Here is a 14,591-nt window from a genome sequence, read left to right on the forward strand (position 1 = left end):
TGTTGAGCATCTTTTTATATGCTTGTTGGACATTTATATATCTTCTTTGGAGAAATGTCTATTCCAGTTCTTTGCCCATATTTGATCAGGTTATTTGGGGGTTCTTTTTTGTTGTTGTTGTTGAGTTATAGTTCTCTATATATTCTTCATATTAACCCTTTTTCAGATTTGTGTTTTGCAACTATTTTCTCCCATTCTCTAGATGGCCTTTCACCCTGTTTATTGTGTCCTTTGATTCACAGAAGTTTTAATTTTTGATATAGTTGAATTTATCTATTTTTACTTTTGCTGCCTATGCTTTTGGTATCATATCCAATAATGCATTGCCAAATCCAATGTCATAAAGCTTTCCTCCTGTGCTTTCCTCTAAAAGTTTTATAGTTTTAGACTCTGTTTAAGTCTTTGATCCACTTTGAGTTAATTTTTATACATGGTGTAAGGTAAGAGTTCAACTTAATTCTTTTGCAGTCTTTCCCAGCATCATTTGTTGAAAATACTGCTCTTTCCCCATTGAATAATCTTGGCACCCTTGTCAAAAATCATTGGACCATATATGCAAAGTTTTATTTCTGTGCTCTCTATTCTATTCTATTGGCCTATGTGCCTGACCTTATGTCAGTATCACACTGTTTTGATTACTGTACCTTTGTATGCAGTAAGTTTTGAAATCAGGAAGTGTGAGACCTCCAACTTTGCTTTTCTTTCTCAATAGTATTTTGGCTATTTGGGGTCCACTGAGATTCCATATGAATTTTAGGATGGATTTTTCTATTTCTGCCAAAACTGCTGTTGGGATTTTGAATCTGTAGATCCTGCTGTGTAGTAATGACATCTTAACAATATTAAGTCTTCCAACCCACGAATACAGGGTGTCTTTCCATTTATTTGTGTCTTTAATTTCTTTCAGCAGCACTTTGTAGTTTTCAGTGTACACATCTTTTACCACCTTGGTTAAATTTATCCCAAAATATGTTATTCATTTTGATGCTATTGTAAATGAAATTATTTTCTTAACTTCCTTTTCAGATTGTTCATTGTGAGCATATAGAAACACAGCTGATGTTTGTGTGTTGATTTTGTGTCCTATGATTTTGCTAGTGAATGTTATTTTTTAGTTCTAAGAGGGTTGTGGTTTTTCATGGACTCTTTAGGATTTTGTACAGGTAAGATCATGTTGCCTGTGAACAGAGATAATTTTACTTCTTCCTTTCGAATTTGGATGCCTTTATTTCTTTTTCTTGCCTAATTGCTCTGGCTAGGACTTCCAGCACTTTGTTGAATAGAAGTGGCAAAAGCAGGTATCCTTATCTTATTCTTGAAATTAGAGGAAAAGCTTTCAGTCTTTCACCTTTGAGTATGATGCTACCTGTGGGCCTTTCATATTTGACCTTTATTATGTTGAGGTAATTTCCCACTATTCCCTATTTGTTGAGTGCTTTTATCATGAAAGAGTGTTGCATTTTGTCAAATGCTTTTTGTACATCAATCGAGATGATCATTTTTTTCCTTCTTTCTGTTAATGTGATGTATTACATGGATAAATTTTCATATGTTGAACCATCAAGTCTGCATTCCAAGAGTAAATCCCACTTGGTCATAGTGTATGATCCTTTTAATGTGCTGTTGAATTCGGTTTCCTCCTATTTTGTTGAGGATTGTGGTATCAGTGTTCATAAGAGATATTGGTCTGTAGTTTTCTTGTAGTGTCTTTGTCTGGGTTTGGTATCAAGGTAATGCTGTCCTCTCACTTCGCCTTTTGAGTCTCAGCTTCTTCATCTCTAAGATGGAGATAATAATAGAGTCCCTGTTTAGGGCTGTCATGCAGATTAAATGATAAAAATGCACACAAAATGCTTCAGCAGGGCCCAGTTCACAGGAAGCCCTCAAAATATGTTAGAGGATGATAAGGATAATAATAAAAATAATAATATATAAATAACAGTTCATCTCATAGTTGGACAGCTCAGTAGGCTGGGGCTTATAGAGTCAGTCTGTATTAGCAGCAGGGCGTCTGTCCAGTAGCAGCATTTAGCAATTTTCCAAGTAAAGGGAGCGAGTGATATTATAGGGCCAAACTAGGAAGCTGTCTCCTGGCCTAACATGTGGTAGAGGCTCACCCGAATTTGTGGAGTCATTTAAAACTTCCTGCTTGCTTTGATTTCTTAATAATGGCTTGACAGTTTTTGAGGAACTGAAAGCAGTGAAGCCTGGCAAGAGAGAAACAAAATGTAACACAGAATTTCTCTCATTCATGGGTTATCAAAGGTTCAAAGGACACAAAGATCAATGGCAATGATGATGAAGATGATGTGGGTGACATTTTCCAAAGAACTAATGTGTTTTCATTTTTTTAAATACTTTATTTTTTGAACAGTTTTAGGTTTACAGGAAATTGAGCAGAGAATACAGAGAGTTCCCATATATCCACCCCTCCAATACACACAGTTTCCCCTATTATTAACATCATGCATTAGTGCGGTACATTTGTTACAACTGATGAACCAATATTGATATGCTATTATTAACTAAGTCCATAGTTTACATTAGGGTTCACTCTTTGCGTTGTACGTTCTTTCCTTTTGACAAATGTATAGTGACAAGTATCCACCATTACAGTATCATAAAAAATATTTTCACTGCCCTGAAATCCCCTGTGCCCCTCCTCTTCATTCTGAGCCCCAGAGCCCCTGTGCCCCTGGCAAGCACTGATCTTTTACTCTCCTTATAGTTTTACTTTTTCCAGAATTTCATACAGTTGGAATCATACGGTATGTAACCTTTTCAGACTAGGTTCTTTCACTAAGCAATATGCATTTAAGATTCCTCCATGTCTTTTTTGTTATTTGATAACTCATTTATTTTTATCACTAGTATTTCATTGTATGGATGTACCACAATTTGTCTATCCATTTACCTTTTAAAGGACATCTTGGTTGCTTCCAGTTTTTGGCAGTTATGAAGAAAGATGCTGTAAGCATGTATCCAAAATAAATGAGTCTTCATGGATATAGAGAACAGACTGTGGTTGCCAAGGGGGAGGGGGTTGAGGGAGAGATGGAGTGGGGGGTTGAGGTTAGCAGATGTGAGCTGTTACATCCAGGATGGAGAAACAACAAGGTCCTACTGTAGAGCACAGGGAACTATATTCAATATCCTGTGATAAACCATAATGGAAAAGAATATTTTAAAAAGAATGTATATATATGTATAACTGAATCACTTTGCTGTACAGCAGAAATTAATACAACATTGTAAATCGACTACATTTCAATAAAATAAATAAATAAACAATATAAATGAGTCTTAAAAATCAACAATAAGAAACCAAACAACCCAACTTAAAAATGGGCAAAAGAGCTCAACAGACACCTCACCAAAGAAAATCTACAGATGTCAAATAAGCATATGAAAAGATTTTAAACATCATATATCATTAAGGAATTTCAAATAAACATGAAATATCTCTTCATTGATTTAGACTACTTTGATTTCTTTCATCAACATTTTGTAGTTTTCTTCATATACCTCTTCATATAGCTAAGTATTTTGTTAGATTTATTCCTAAGTACTTCAGTTTTTTTTTTTGGTGCTAATGTAAATGGTGTTGTGTTTTTAATTTCATATTCCACTTGTTCATTGTTCGTATATAGGAAAGCAATTGACTTTTGTATATTAATCATGTATTCTGCAACCTGGGTACAATTGCTCATTAGTTCCAGGAGGGCTTTCTGTCGGTTCTTTGGGATTTTCTGCATAGACAATCATGCCATCTGCAAAATGGGCAAAAGATCTGAACAAACACCTCACCAAAGAAGATTTCTTTTTCCTTCCCAATCTATCTTTTATTCTCTTTTCTTGCCTTGTTGCATTAGCTAGGACATACAGTACAATGTTGAAAATGAGTGGTGAAAGGGGACATCTTCACCTTATTCCTGATCTTAATTGGAAAGTTTCTAGTTTCTCACCATTAAATATGACGTTAGCTTTAGGGTTTTTATAGATGTACTTTATCAGGTTGAGGAAGTTCCCCTCCATCCCTAATTTGCCAAGAGTTGTTGTGGTGGTTCGGTGGTTTGTTAGTTTATCATGGATGGTGTTTAATTTTGTCAAATGCTCTTTTTGCATCTACTGTTATGATAATGCGATTTCTCTTCTCTACGCTGTTGATGTGATGGATTACATTAATTGATTTCCAAATGTTGAACCAGCCTTGCATACCTGGAATAAATCCCACTTGACTGTGGTGTAGAAGTCTTTTTATACATCACTGGATTCAATTTGCTAATATTTTGTTGAGGATTTTGCATCTATGTTCATGGGAGGTATTGGTCTGCAATTTTCCTGTTTTTCAATATCTTTATCTGGTTTTGCTATTAGAATAAGCTTGGCCTCACAGAATGAGCTGGGAAGTGTTCTCTCTTCTTCTGTTTTCTGGAAGAGATTATTTAGAACTGATATCATTCTTTCCTTAATGTTTGATAGAATTGACCAGTGAACCCATCCAGGCCTGGTGCTTTCCATTTTGGAAGGTTATTCATTATTGATTCAAATTCTTTACTAGATATGAGTCTATTCAGAGTATTTATTTCTCCTTGTGTGAGTTTCAGTAGATTGTGTCTTTCAAGGAAATGGTCCACTTCATTAAGTTATAAAATCTGTGGGCATAGAATTATTCATAATATTCCTTTATTATCCCTTCAGTGTCCATGAGATCACTAGTGATGCCATCGCTTTCATTTCTGATTTGAGTAATTTGTATCTTCTCTCTTTTTTTCTTGGTTATCCTGCTAGAGGTTTGTCAATTTTATTGATATTTACAAAAAAAAAAAAAAAAAAAACAACCAAACAGCTCTTTATTTTGCTGACTTTTCTCTATTGTTTTCCTGCTTTTTATTTCATTCATTGCTTCTTTTCTTCTGCTTGTGGTAGGCTTATATTGCTCTTCTTTCTCTAGTTTCATAAGGTGGAAGCTTAGATCTTTTCAAATGTATGCCTTCAATGCCATAAACTTCCCTCCAAGCACTGCTTTCACTGCATCTTGCAAATTTTCATAGGTTGTATTTTCATTTTCATTTAGCTCAAGATAAATTTTTATTTCCCATGAGACTTCCTCCTTGACCCATCTGTTATTTAGAGGTGTGTTGTTTAATCTCCAAATATTTGGGGATTTTCCAGCTGTCTTTCTGGTATTGGTTTCTAGCCTAATTCCATTGTGTTCTGAAAACGTACTTTGCATAATTTCTATTCTTTTACATTTGTTGAGGTATATTTTGTGGCCTGGAATGTGGTCTGCTTCATGAATGTTCCATGGGAGCTTGAGAAGGATGTGTGTTTTTTTGCTGTGGGATGAAGCTGTGTGATTGCCAGTTAGATCCAGATGATGGTAGTGCTGTTCAGTTCAACTTCATTCTTACTAATTTTCTGCCTGGTGGGTCTGCCCGTCACTGACAGAGGGCTGTTGAGGTCTCCAGCTACCATGATGGATTCATCTGCTTCTCCTTGCAGTCCTATCAGTTTTTGCCTTCCATACTTTGATGCTCTATTGTTGGGTACATACAATGAAGGACTGTTATGTCTGCTTGGAGAATCGACCCCTTTATCACTATGTATCGCCTCTCTTTATCCCTGATAACTTTCCTTCCTCTGAAGTTGGCTCTGCCTGAAATTAATAGAGCTACTCCTGCTTTCTTCTTGTGTTTCAGTATTTTAAGTGCCAAAGTGTTTGGTAGGAATTTGAAAAGTGGGTAAAGGCACAGTCATTTGAATCAGGCAAACCTGGGAACAAGCCAAGCGAGTCAAAGTGGCTGACTGTGGGCACACTTAATCGTTCTATGCCTCAGTTTCCTCATCTAAGAAATGAGTAACTATCGGACCTACTGTACAGCACAGGGAACTATATTCAATATCTTGCAGTAACCTGTGATAGAAAAGAACCTGAAAAAGAATAGATATTATATATATGTATAACTGAATCACTTTGCTGTACACCTGAAACTAACACAACATTGTAAATCAACTAGACTTCAATAAAAAATTAATTTTTGTTTTAAATGAGGAAGTATCCCTTTGAATTATTGTGAAGATGAAACGGGATAATGCAGTAAAGCACTTAGCAAATTTCCTGGCATTTGTGTAATTACACATAATGTGTCATTAATATATTCTACTAATATATGCAGTTATATTATTATCTATTCATATACTATAAGCTATTATTAATAAAAGCTATTGGTTATAATTATATTGTGGGACATTAGTATAGATTTCTAAGTCCAAGTACTCTCTATGAAAGTTGGATGAGGCACTCTGAGAAGAGTGACTTAGAAAATAGTTGCAAAGTCTCAGGCTGGAGTGGATGGCTCATAGGCAGTGTCCTGAGGAGACAGAAGACTTCGCGCATGCCCTGCAGCCCATAGTCCAGGGCGCCGGGGCCAGGGGGGGATGTGATATTTCCTCCTTGGTGCCGAGTTTTGCTCATTCTTCTTATTAAAGTGGTTACACAGGAGGTTTCTGACGCCACTGACAAATCACTGTCTGGGGTCTCTCTCTTTTGAGGGAAATGTGGTCACACCAGGGCCCCTATTGAAAAATAGATCATCTTTGGTTAGATAAATTCTGATTAGCTTTTAAGAAGCAACAGTAATAATTAAGCACATGGGAAAAACCTTCATTGTACACCAAGGCTTTTAAAAGGTAGTTATAAAACTATGTTTTGTGGTATGAGCTCAATTGTGTTTAAACTTTTTAAAAAGATTGTAAGCATAGAGAAAAGACTGGAAGGATGTGAACCACCGTGTTCTCGGTGCCTGCCTCTGGGGGACGGGAGTCTAAGTGATTTTAATGTCTTCTTTGTGTTTTTCTCTAGTTCTCATTTTCTGCATTATTACAAAAAACATGTTATTTTAAAAATGAATAGAACAAACAACAATTATTACAAAACCTCCCCTTCACTTTAACACTTGCAGTAAATGGACAGTTGTCACTTGCCAACTGACCTTTCTGGTTTGTGTTGGGCCATTTCTGCTGTCTTGCCACTCGGGACAACCAAAAGGATACTTGCATGGGATCAGAGAACTATCAAGTGGCCAATTCCTGGCCAATTCCCCCCGAGTTCCCTCTTGCCTCTGTGTTGCCTGACGCCCTACCCCAAAACTGGGCATCTATTCTGGGTCTGCTGTCAGGGTCTGGTGACCCTCCACTCACTAGCTGTGTGGCCTTAGGCAAGTCACTTAACCTCTCTGACCCTCAGCATCCTCCTCTTAAAATGAGGATTGCAGTGACCGTCCAGCCAGATGAAGTGGTTAGCACATTGGGGCCCCCAGTGTCAGTGGCACTAGTTATTCCTTGTTATTCCTGTTATTCCTGGCTCTGACTGTCCCCCTTCTGCATTTCAGTCTGCAGACGTCGACAACCATCACGCACTCATTGAATATAATGAGGCCGAAAGCAGCTTTGTTCTCCACGACTTCAATTCCTGCAACGGCACGTTCGTCAATGAGTGCCACATTCAGAACGTGGCTGTGAAGCTCCTACCCGGAGACATCCTGAGGTTTGGGTCCGGAGGGCTGACCTACGAACTGGTCATCGAAAACCCAGCCTCGGTGAGTCCAGGCCCCTGCGGGGTTGGGGTGGGGTGGGGTGCAGAGGTGCCGTGTTGTGTCACCTTCCGTGCAGCCTAGGGCTCGGGTACGGCCACAGGTGGAGTTCGTCTGGAGCGCGTCACTCTTCCTTTCGCGAGTCTGCGAAGTTCAGCCCCATCGCGTGGGTGCCCGGGGAGAGCGAGTCCTCGCGCCCTCTTCTGGGCATTTCGTGGAATTACATGCAAGGGTTGCCTAGCGACCAGCCCAGAGCGAGAGCGTTTTCCTGAAAAGTGAAGCTTGGCGAGGGGAGGTGGAAAGCAGGTGTGTGCTTTTGAAGATGCAGAGATGGATGCTTCCTTTTTAGGCAGATCAGTGCTCTGCAACTTCCTAGCTTTGTGACCTCGGCCAGGCTTCTCTGTATGCCTGGGTCTGGGTCTTCTCAGCGGTGCAGGGCGTTGAGAGAGTATCTATGTATAAAAAGTCAAAGTCTCTGGCCAGAGTAGACGCTCAAGGCCTGCCAGCTATTATCACACCGGATCAGAAATGTTCCCGGGATCAGGACCTAAAGTATGGCCCCAGGTTAAGCGGAACGTAACCCAAAATTCGCCCAGCAAAGCTCAGTGACCAGAAGTATCTGGTTCAGTAGGGAGGCAGGATGGGGGCTGGTTAGCAACACAGTCCTGGGTCAGAACCCCAGCTCTGCCACTGGCCTACTCGGTGCGCTCTTGCACAAGCCATTGGACCCCTCTGAACCTCGGTTTCCTCATCTACAAAATGGGGCCAACGACAGCAATGATCTTGCAGGCTTATCTCGAGGGCTAAATGAGATGGTTATCATTGTAAAACTCCCAGAATAATGCCCATTCGTGGTGAGCACACAATTAATACCTGTCGTGTTTGTCCCAGAGAGACGGCGTGTTAACCTCACTCCCCAGCACCAAGAACCCTGCATGGACTGAGACCTCCGAGGCTTAAAGTCCTTTCTGGGACGAGGCTGGGTATAAATAAATAAAGTTTAGAGAATCTAGACAGAACTCTGGGGTGTGGGTCCCCTAGGCAGCCCTAAATACTCACTCAGAGAAGATGAGCACCGTCCCTCAGGCTGCAGGGCCCGTGACACCGCATCCACCACGTTTGGCTTTGAAAACCTGGGGCAGTTTTGTCCTGCTGCTTCTCAGCCCCCTTTTCCTCCTTGGACCAACATTAAAGTGTGCTCACTTGTGGGATGCACTGGGATCCACTGGCCGCCCTGAGGAGGGGCTCCTGACATAGAAGGTGTTGACCTGATCAGGGGTTCTCAACATGGGTTCTAAGGATCCGCCTCGTCAGAAGCACGTGGGGAGCAGACCCACAGTGCAGATCTGGGCTTCACCCCAGGCCTGAGGACTCATACTTAGGATTCCCAGATGAAATACAGGACACGCAGTTAAATCTGAATTTCAGAGAAGCAACAAATCATTGTTATGTACAGGTGTGGCCCAACTATTGCAAGGAACCACTTATGCTAAAAAAATTATTTGGTGTTTATCTGAAATTCAGATTTAACGGACACCCTATAGTTTATTATATATTGATTTATTCATTTCTTTATTTATGCGAAATCTGGCAACCATACACATCCTCCCTGGGAGTAGGGCCTGGGAATATGCATTCTCACAAGCTCCCTGATGATTCTGATGCACCGCCAATAGGAAGGAAACTGAAATTTAGAATCATTTGTATGGAACACTTACAGAATTTTTTAGGGATCAAAGAAAAGGGGATTTCACACTCCCAAGCCTGAAAATCCAAGTTCATGAAGTTTGATTCAATGTGCCCCAACATGTCTGATTCCAAGAATTTTTCAGGAATGTTCAGTAAAATTACAGGTTCCCAGGCCCCCTCCCTGGGAAATTCTGACTTTGTGGCTTGCCCGTGGGGAGAAGAAGAGGGGGAGCAGCAAACAATATCTGCATTTTTTTCTTCTTTTTTCCTACAAAGATATTTATTGAAATATTATTGATAGGGGCATAAAATTTGAAACCTAAATTTCCATCCAAAGGGGGCATTGTTTAATAAATTATATTGTTTAATATATTCTAAGGAGTTTAATATATTATAAGCAGTTCGTTATATATGGAATACTCTTCTGCCTTTTTAAAACACAGCTTTATTAAGATATAATTGACATGCAATAAACAGCACATGTTTAAAGTCTGTAAGTGGATGGGCTTTGACATATGGGTACACCTGTGAAACCATAGCCACAATCAAGACAGTGAACAGCTCCTTCATCCTCCAAAGTTTCCTCCGGATCACAGCATGTGTTTGTTTGCTTGCTTGCTCTTAACAGCTTCACTGAAGTACAATTTACATAACAGAAACTTAACCCATTTTAAGTGTCCAATTCAATCAATTTGAATATATTGATGGAGTTGTGCAGCCATCACCACAACCTGCTCTCAGAACATTTTCCTCCATTTCTATCACCCCAAACCTCGGAGAAACCTTGGAGGTATTTCATTTTGGGGTTTGTTTTTAACTTTTAATTTTCAAAATTATGGTAAAATACACATAAAATTTACCATCTTAACCATGTTTCAGTGTACAGTTCACAGTGGCATTAAATCTATTCACACTGTTGTGCAGCCATCACCCCCATCCATCTTCAGAACTTTGTTCATCTTCCCAAACTGAAACTCTAAGCCCAGCACATCAAACCCCCTGCTTCCTTCCTCCCCTCCCACCATGCTTTCTGTGTCTGTGAATTGGACTATTCTAGGTTCCTCATATAAATGGAACCTTACATTGTTTGTCCTTTTGTGACCATCTTATTTCACTTAGTATGATATCCTCATGGTTCATTCCAGTTGAATATTTCATTGTATGGATTCACCACATTTTGTTTACCTGTTCATCCATCCATGGCCACTTGGGTTGCTTCCACCTTTTGGCCATTTTGAGTAAGTTTGTTATGCACACGGGTGTACAACTATGGAATGGGGACTTTATTTTACAAGGTGCTTCTTATATAATTGTGGGAAAAAGTGATGACGACCTCTAACCTTGAGTAGATAAGACGGAAGAAGATGCTTTGTAAGAAGAGAAACCAGGAGAGCAGCAGGAGGAATCACTGACGTGAACAGCACTGTGCTAAGCAATTCACCTGCTCTCCCTTATTTCACGCTCATAGCAACCTATGAGATGGGTTCTCCCATGATCCCCATTTGACAGACAAGGAATCCGAAACTTAGAGAGGTTAAGTAATTTCCCCAGGGCCACACAGCTTGTCAGTGCAAATTAAACACTATCCCCACTTGCGGAAAAAGGAGGGGAGAAAACCATTTAGTCTGATGCTAGCTGGAGCAGTAGCCTTGACTGGTTTTCACACCGAGGAAAGCATACTCTCACGGTCACTCGAATATGCACGGATTTTTTCAATTCTTATTCCTACACGCACTTGCACCTTGCTTCATTCCTCGGTTGACTGCAGGCAGCTGCACAAGTGTTCCCCTGGCCTGTGCCCAGGGCACTTTACAGGACTCTCCACAGCCCCATCTTCTCAAAAGCGCTGTCTGCCGGGGCGTCCCCAGCTTGAGAAGCTTCCATCCATGACGCTCATATTCATGGAGGGGTCCTTTGCAGCGTCCGTGTGAGGGCGGCCTGTGGACTGACTGACACCTTCCTACAAATTCCACTTCCTGATGACTCCAACCTGCTGGCTGTTTAAAAGAAGAGAAAGGAAGAGGGGAAAAAGGGAGAGGTATTGAAGAGCATCTCTCATCAAATATTTTGAAGCCCAGTTTTTCTAAAAAATTCGTGGCCATCTTGCTTCCGGCATATTCTTGTTTCCAATTGATTTTGGGGTCCCTGGTGAGGGCGCTGTGTTTCCTCCTTGGATGGAGTTTCCACGGAGGACTGCCCTGATATCATACAGATTAAGTATGATGAGAACTGTTCTTCTCCCGACAAAGAGTTCCCAAATGAAAGCATTTAGTTCAGGTTTTGTGGTGACCCTAACCAATAGAGGAGGGTGTGACAGCATTTTACTGGGGGAGGGGGGTGAGGTGTGGGGCGCTTAGGAATCCAGATGTGTGTGCAGATATCTCAGTGGTTAGAGCACATGCCCTGAGGTCAGGCTGACTCCAGCGCCGTCCCAGCCCTGCTCTTGACCGGCTTTTATACTGGACGTGCACAAATCATCTACCTCTCAGGGCCTCGGTCCCCACTCCTGTAACAATAGTTCCTACCACCTTGAGTGACTGTGGTATTAAGTGGGCAAAGTGCGTAAATTGCTTAGTCCAGCGTCTGGCACCTAATAAGCACATGATAACCCTCAGCTTTAGAGTCAAGCAAACCAGCATGGAGCAGCCAAGATGCCTCCTTTGTAAGTGTCCTTTTGGACAGGGAAACCTCCCAAGACCTGCCCCCGCTAACAGATAATACATTTGCAGATAAATTACCCATAGAATAACATACAAGATGGAAAAATATAAAGAAAAACTCTTGTTTGACAAAGTGCATTGGCAGCCAGGTTGTGCCCAGGACCATCCTTTTTTTTTTTTTTTTGTGGTCACGGGCGTCTCACTGTTGTGGCTTCTCCCGTTGCAGAGCACAGGCTCCGGACGTGCAGGCTCATCGGCCATGGCTCACAGGCCCAGCCGCTCCGCGGCATGTGGGATCTTCCCGGACCGGGGCCCAAACCCGTGTCCCCTGCATCGGCAGGTGGACTCTCAACCACTGCGCCACCAGGGAAGCCCCCAGGACCATACTGTGTAAATTATACCTCTCTCATCAAAGTATAACCTAGGGCTGCCATATTGCACAACTCCAGGGTCACCATTCACAACGTAGTCCATGTGGATGGCGCCCACTGAAACTGTGCAGGACATAACCCGCAGGGCCATCTGCAATGCCCTGAAGAAACCGTTGATTAATCCCATAGAGTCTTGGCACCAGGCGTGGGAAATTGAAGTCCCAGAGTCAGGTGTGCTGCCGTGTTGTGGGTTTTGTTGGTTGTTGCCTTTACTCGTGCTTTCTGAGCTCTGGGAAAGGAGGTGTGGAAACAAGCTGTGCTAGTCACAGTGGCGCCGTTCTTACAAGGCAGCTGAGTAAGGAAACCCACGTCACCCGTATGTATCAATCATGTCTTTCTCTGTTCTGAAATACGGCAAAACGGATGGAAATGGCCAGAATGAAAAAGGAAGCCAGGCGCCACAAATGACGTGCCGAGTTGTTCCATGAGGGGGTTGACAGCTCCTTGTCGGCAGCCCCCATCCCCATGACTGCCTGTGTCTGGCCTTCCCTGTAGCCTGCTCTGCCCTGTTCCCAGTCCAGCCAGACTCTCCCACGTGGCTCCTGGATACTGTCTTCTGTCCCTGCAATGTCATGACGTCCTGTCTTGCGAGAAGAGCGCCCTCTGTCGGCCAATATTCCTTGCTGCTTTAATGGGGAAGCTCTGCAGAACACAATCGAGAAAGCAAGGGCTTTGGAGTTGGATGGACCCAAGTTGAAATGCCAGCTGCAACTGGCTTTACCTTTCTGAGCTTCAATTTCCAATTTCTGCCAAGGAGCTACTCATTAATCCCAGGTCCCCTTTCCCCCTTCAGTTGTTTTTATAGAGGTCCCTGGGACCACCCCTATCATGGCATAAACTGAGGCTTCAGAGAGTTTCAGTGACTTCCCCAAGGTTAGGCATCAATCATATAGATCCAGAGGCAGGATTAAAAGCCGGCTCTCCTGAGTCCCTTGGAGCCTTTTCCTAATAGCACGAAGCATCGTGGGGCCGTGAGAGCCCAGGCAGGTCCTTCACTGCCCAGCGGTTAATGAAGGTCTTGCAATTCCCAGTCCAACCTGCAATTTCACACGCTGACAGGGGATGATTCATTATGTGGGTAAAAACGAAAGCCACTGATAATAGGAGAAACTGCATTTTCAGTTATCTGGCTTCCTTGCTTGTTTGGCTCCACTAACTTTTTTTTTGGCTATACCAATGCAGGATCTTAGTTCCTCAACCGGGGATCAAACCTGCACCCCCTGCATTGGAAGCGTGGAGTCTTAACCACTGGACGGCCAGGGAAGTCCCTGGCTCCACTAACTTTTTTTCTTTAATTATTTTCTTTATTTTATTTATTTATTTTTGGCTGCGTTGGGTCTTCGTTGATGCGCACGGGCTTTCTCTAGTTGCGGCGAGCGGGGGCTACCCTTCTTTGCAGTGCGCGAGTTTCTCTTTGCGGTGGCTTCTCTTGTTGCGGAGCATGGGCTCTAGGTGCGTGGGCTTCAGTAGTTGTAGCACGCGGGCTCAGTAGTTGTGGCTCGCGGGCTCTAGAGCACAGGCTCAGTAGTTGTGGCCCATGGGCTTAGTTGCTCCGCGGCATGTGGGATCTTCCTGGACCAGGGCTCGAATCCCTGTCCCCTGCATTGGCAGGCGGATTCTTAACCACTGCGCCCCCAGGGAAGTCCACCCACTAACTCTTTACCAGGGATATTGCTGCCGTTCCTGGACAAATTCAGTTGCGCCCTTTCTTCTCCTTTTTTGACGATGGTGATCACACCTGGTGGCTAATGTTTTATGCTCATTTATTATGGACCAGGAAGTGTTCCCAGCATTTCACGTGCACTATCTCACCCACTTCTCACAGACTAAGAAATGGTTGTTGGTATCCCTGTGTCTTACAGACAAGGCACAGAAATGACACACTCGTCAGGGTCCCAGAGACGGAGCAGAGCCGGGAGCCGGACCAGAGTCTGTGTGACGCCGGATCCCAAGGTCTTAACCCGAGGTCGGCACGTTATGGCCCAAGGCCAATGAGGGCCATCGCCTGCTTTTGTAAAGTTTCCTGGGAACACAGCCATCCCATTCATTTCAGTATTGCCTGTGTTGTCGGCTACAACGGCAGAGTAAGCTGGGCAGATCCTATGGCCCACAGGGCTGGAAATGCTTACTGTCTGGCTCTACACAAAACGTTTACCAGCCTCTGCTTGTAACATTATGCAGTACTGCCTCTTTCATTTGACTTGGTTTCTAAAAGA

At 42.6% G+C, this 14,591-nt stretch overlaps 1 protein-coding gene across 1 annotated transcript in view; it reads left to right on the top strand.

Moving 5' to 3' along the window:
* Positions 1 to 14,591, top strand: part of LOC309808900 (forkhead-associated domain-containing protein 1-like) — a gene marked incomplete at both ends in the record, with an annotated part of 100,598 nt that overhangs the window by 11,961 nt on the left and 74,046 nt on the right. The window contains one exon of the mRNA XM_082629471.1: positions 7,395 to 7,601. Within this exon, the coding sequence (XP_082485597.1) occupies positions 7,395 to 7,601 (207 nt within the window). The remainder of the gene's footprint in view (positions 1 to 7,394; positions 7,602 to 14,591) is intronic.

The sequence above is a fragment of the Mesoplodon mirus genome, assembly GCF_964341445.2.
Source record: "Mesoplodon mirus genome assembly, chromosome: 7".
NCBI classification, from domain to species: domain Eukaryota; kingdom Metazoa; phylum Chordata; class Mammalia; order Artiodactyla; family Ziphiidae; genus Mesoplodon; species Mesoplodon mirus.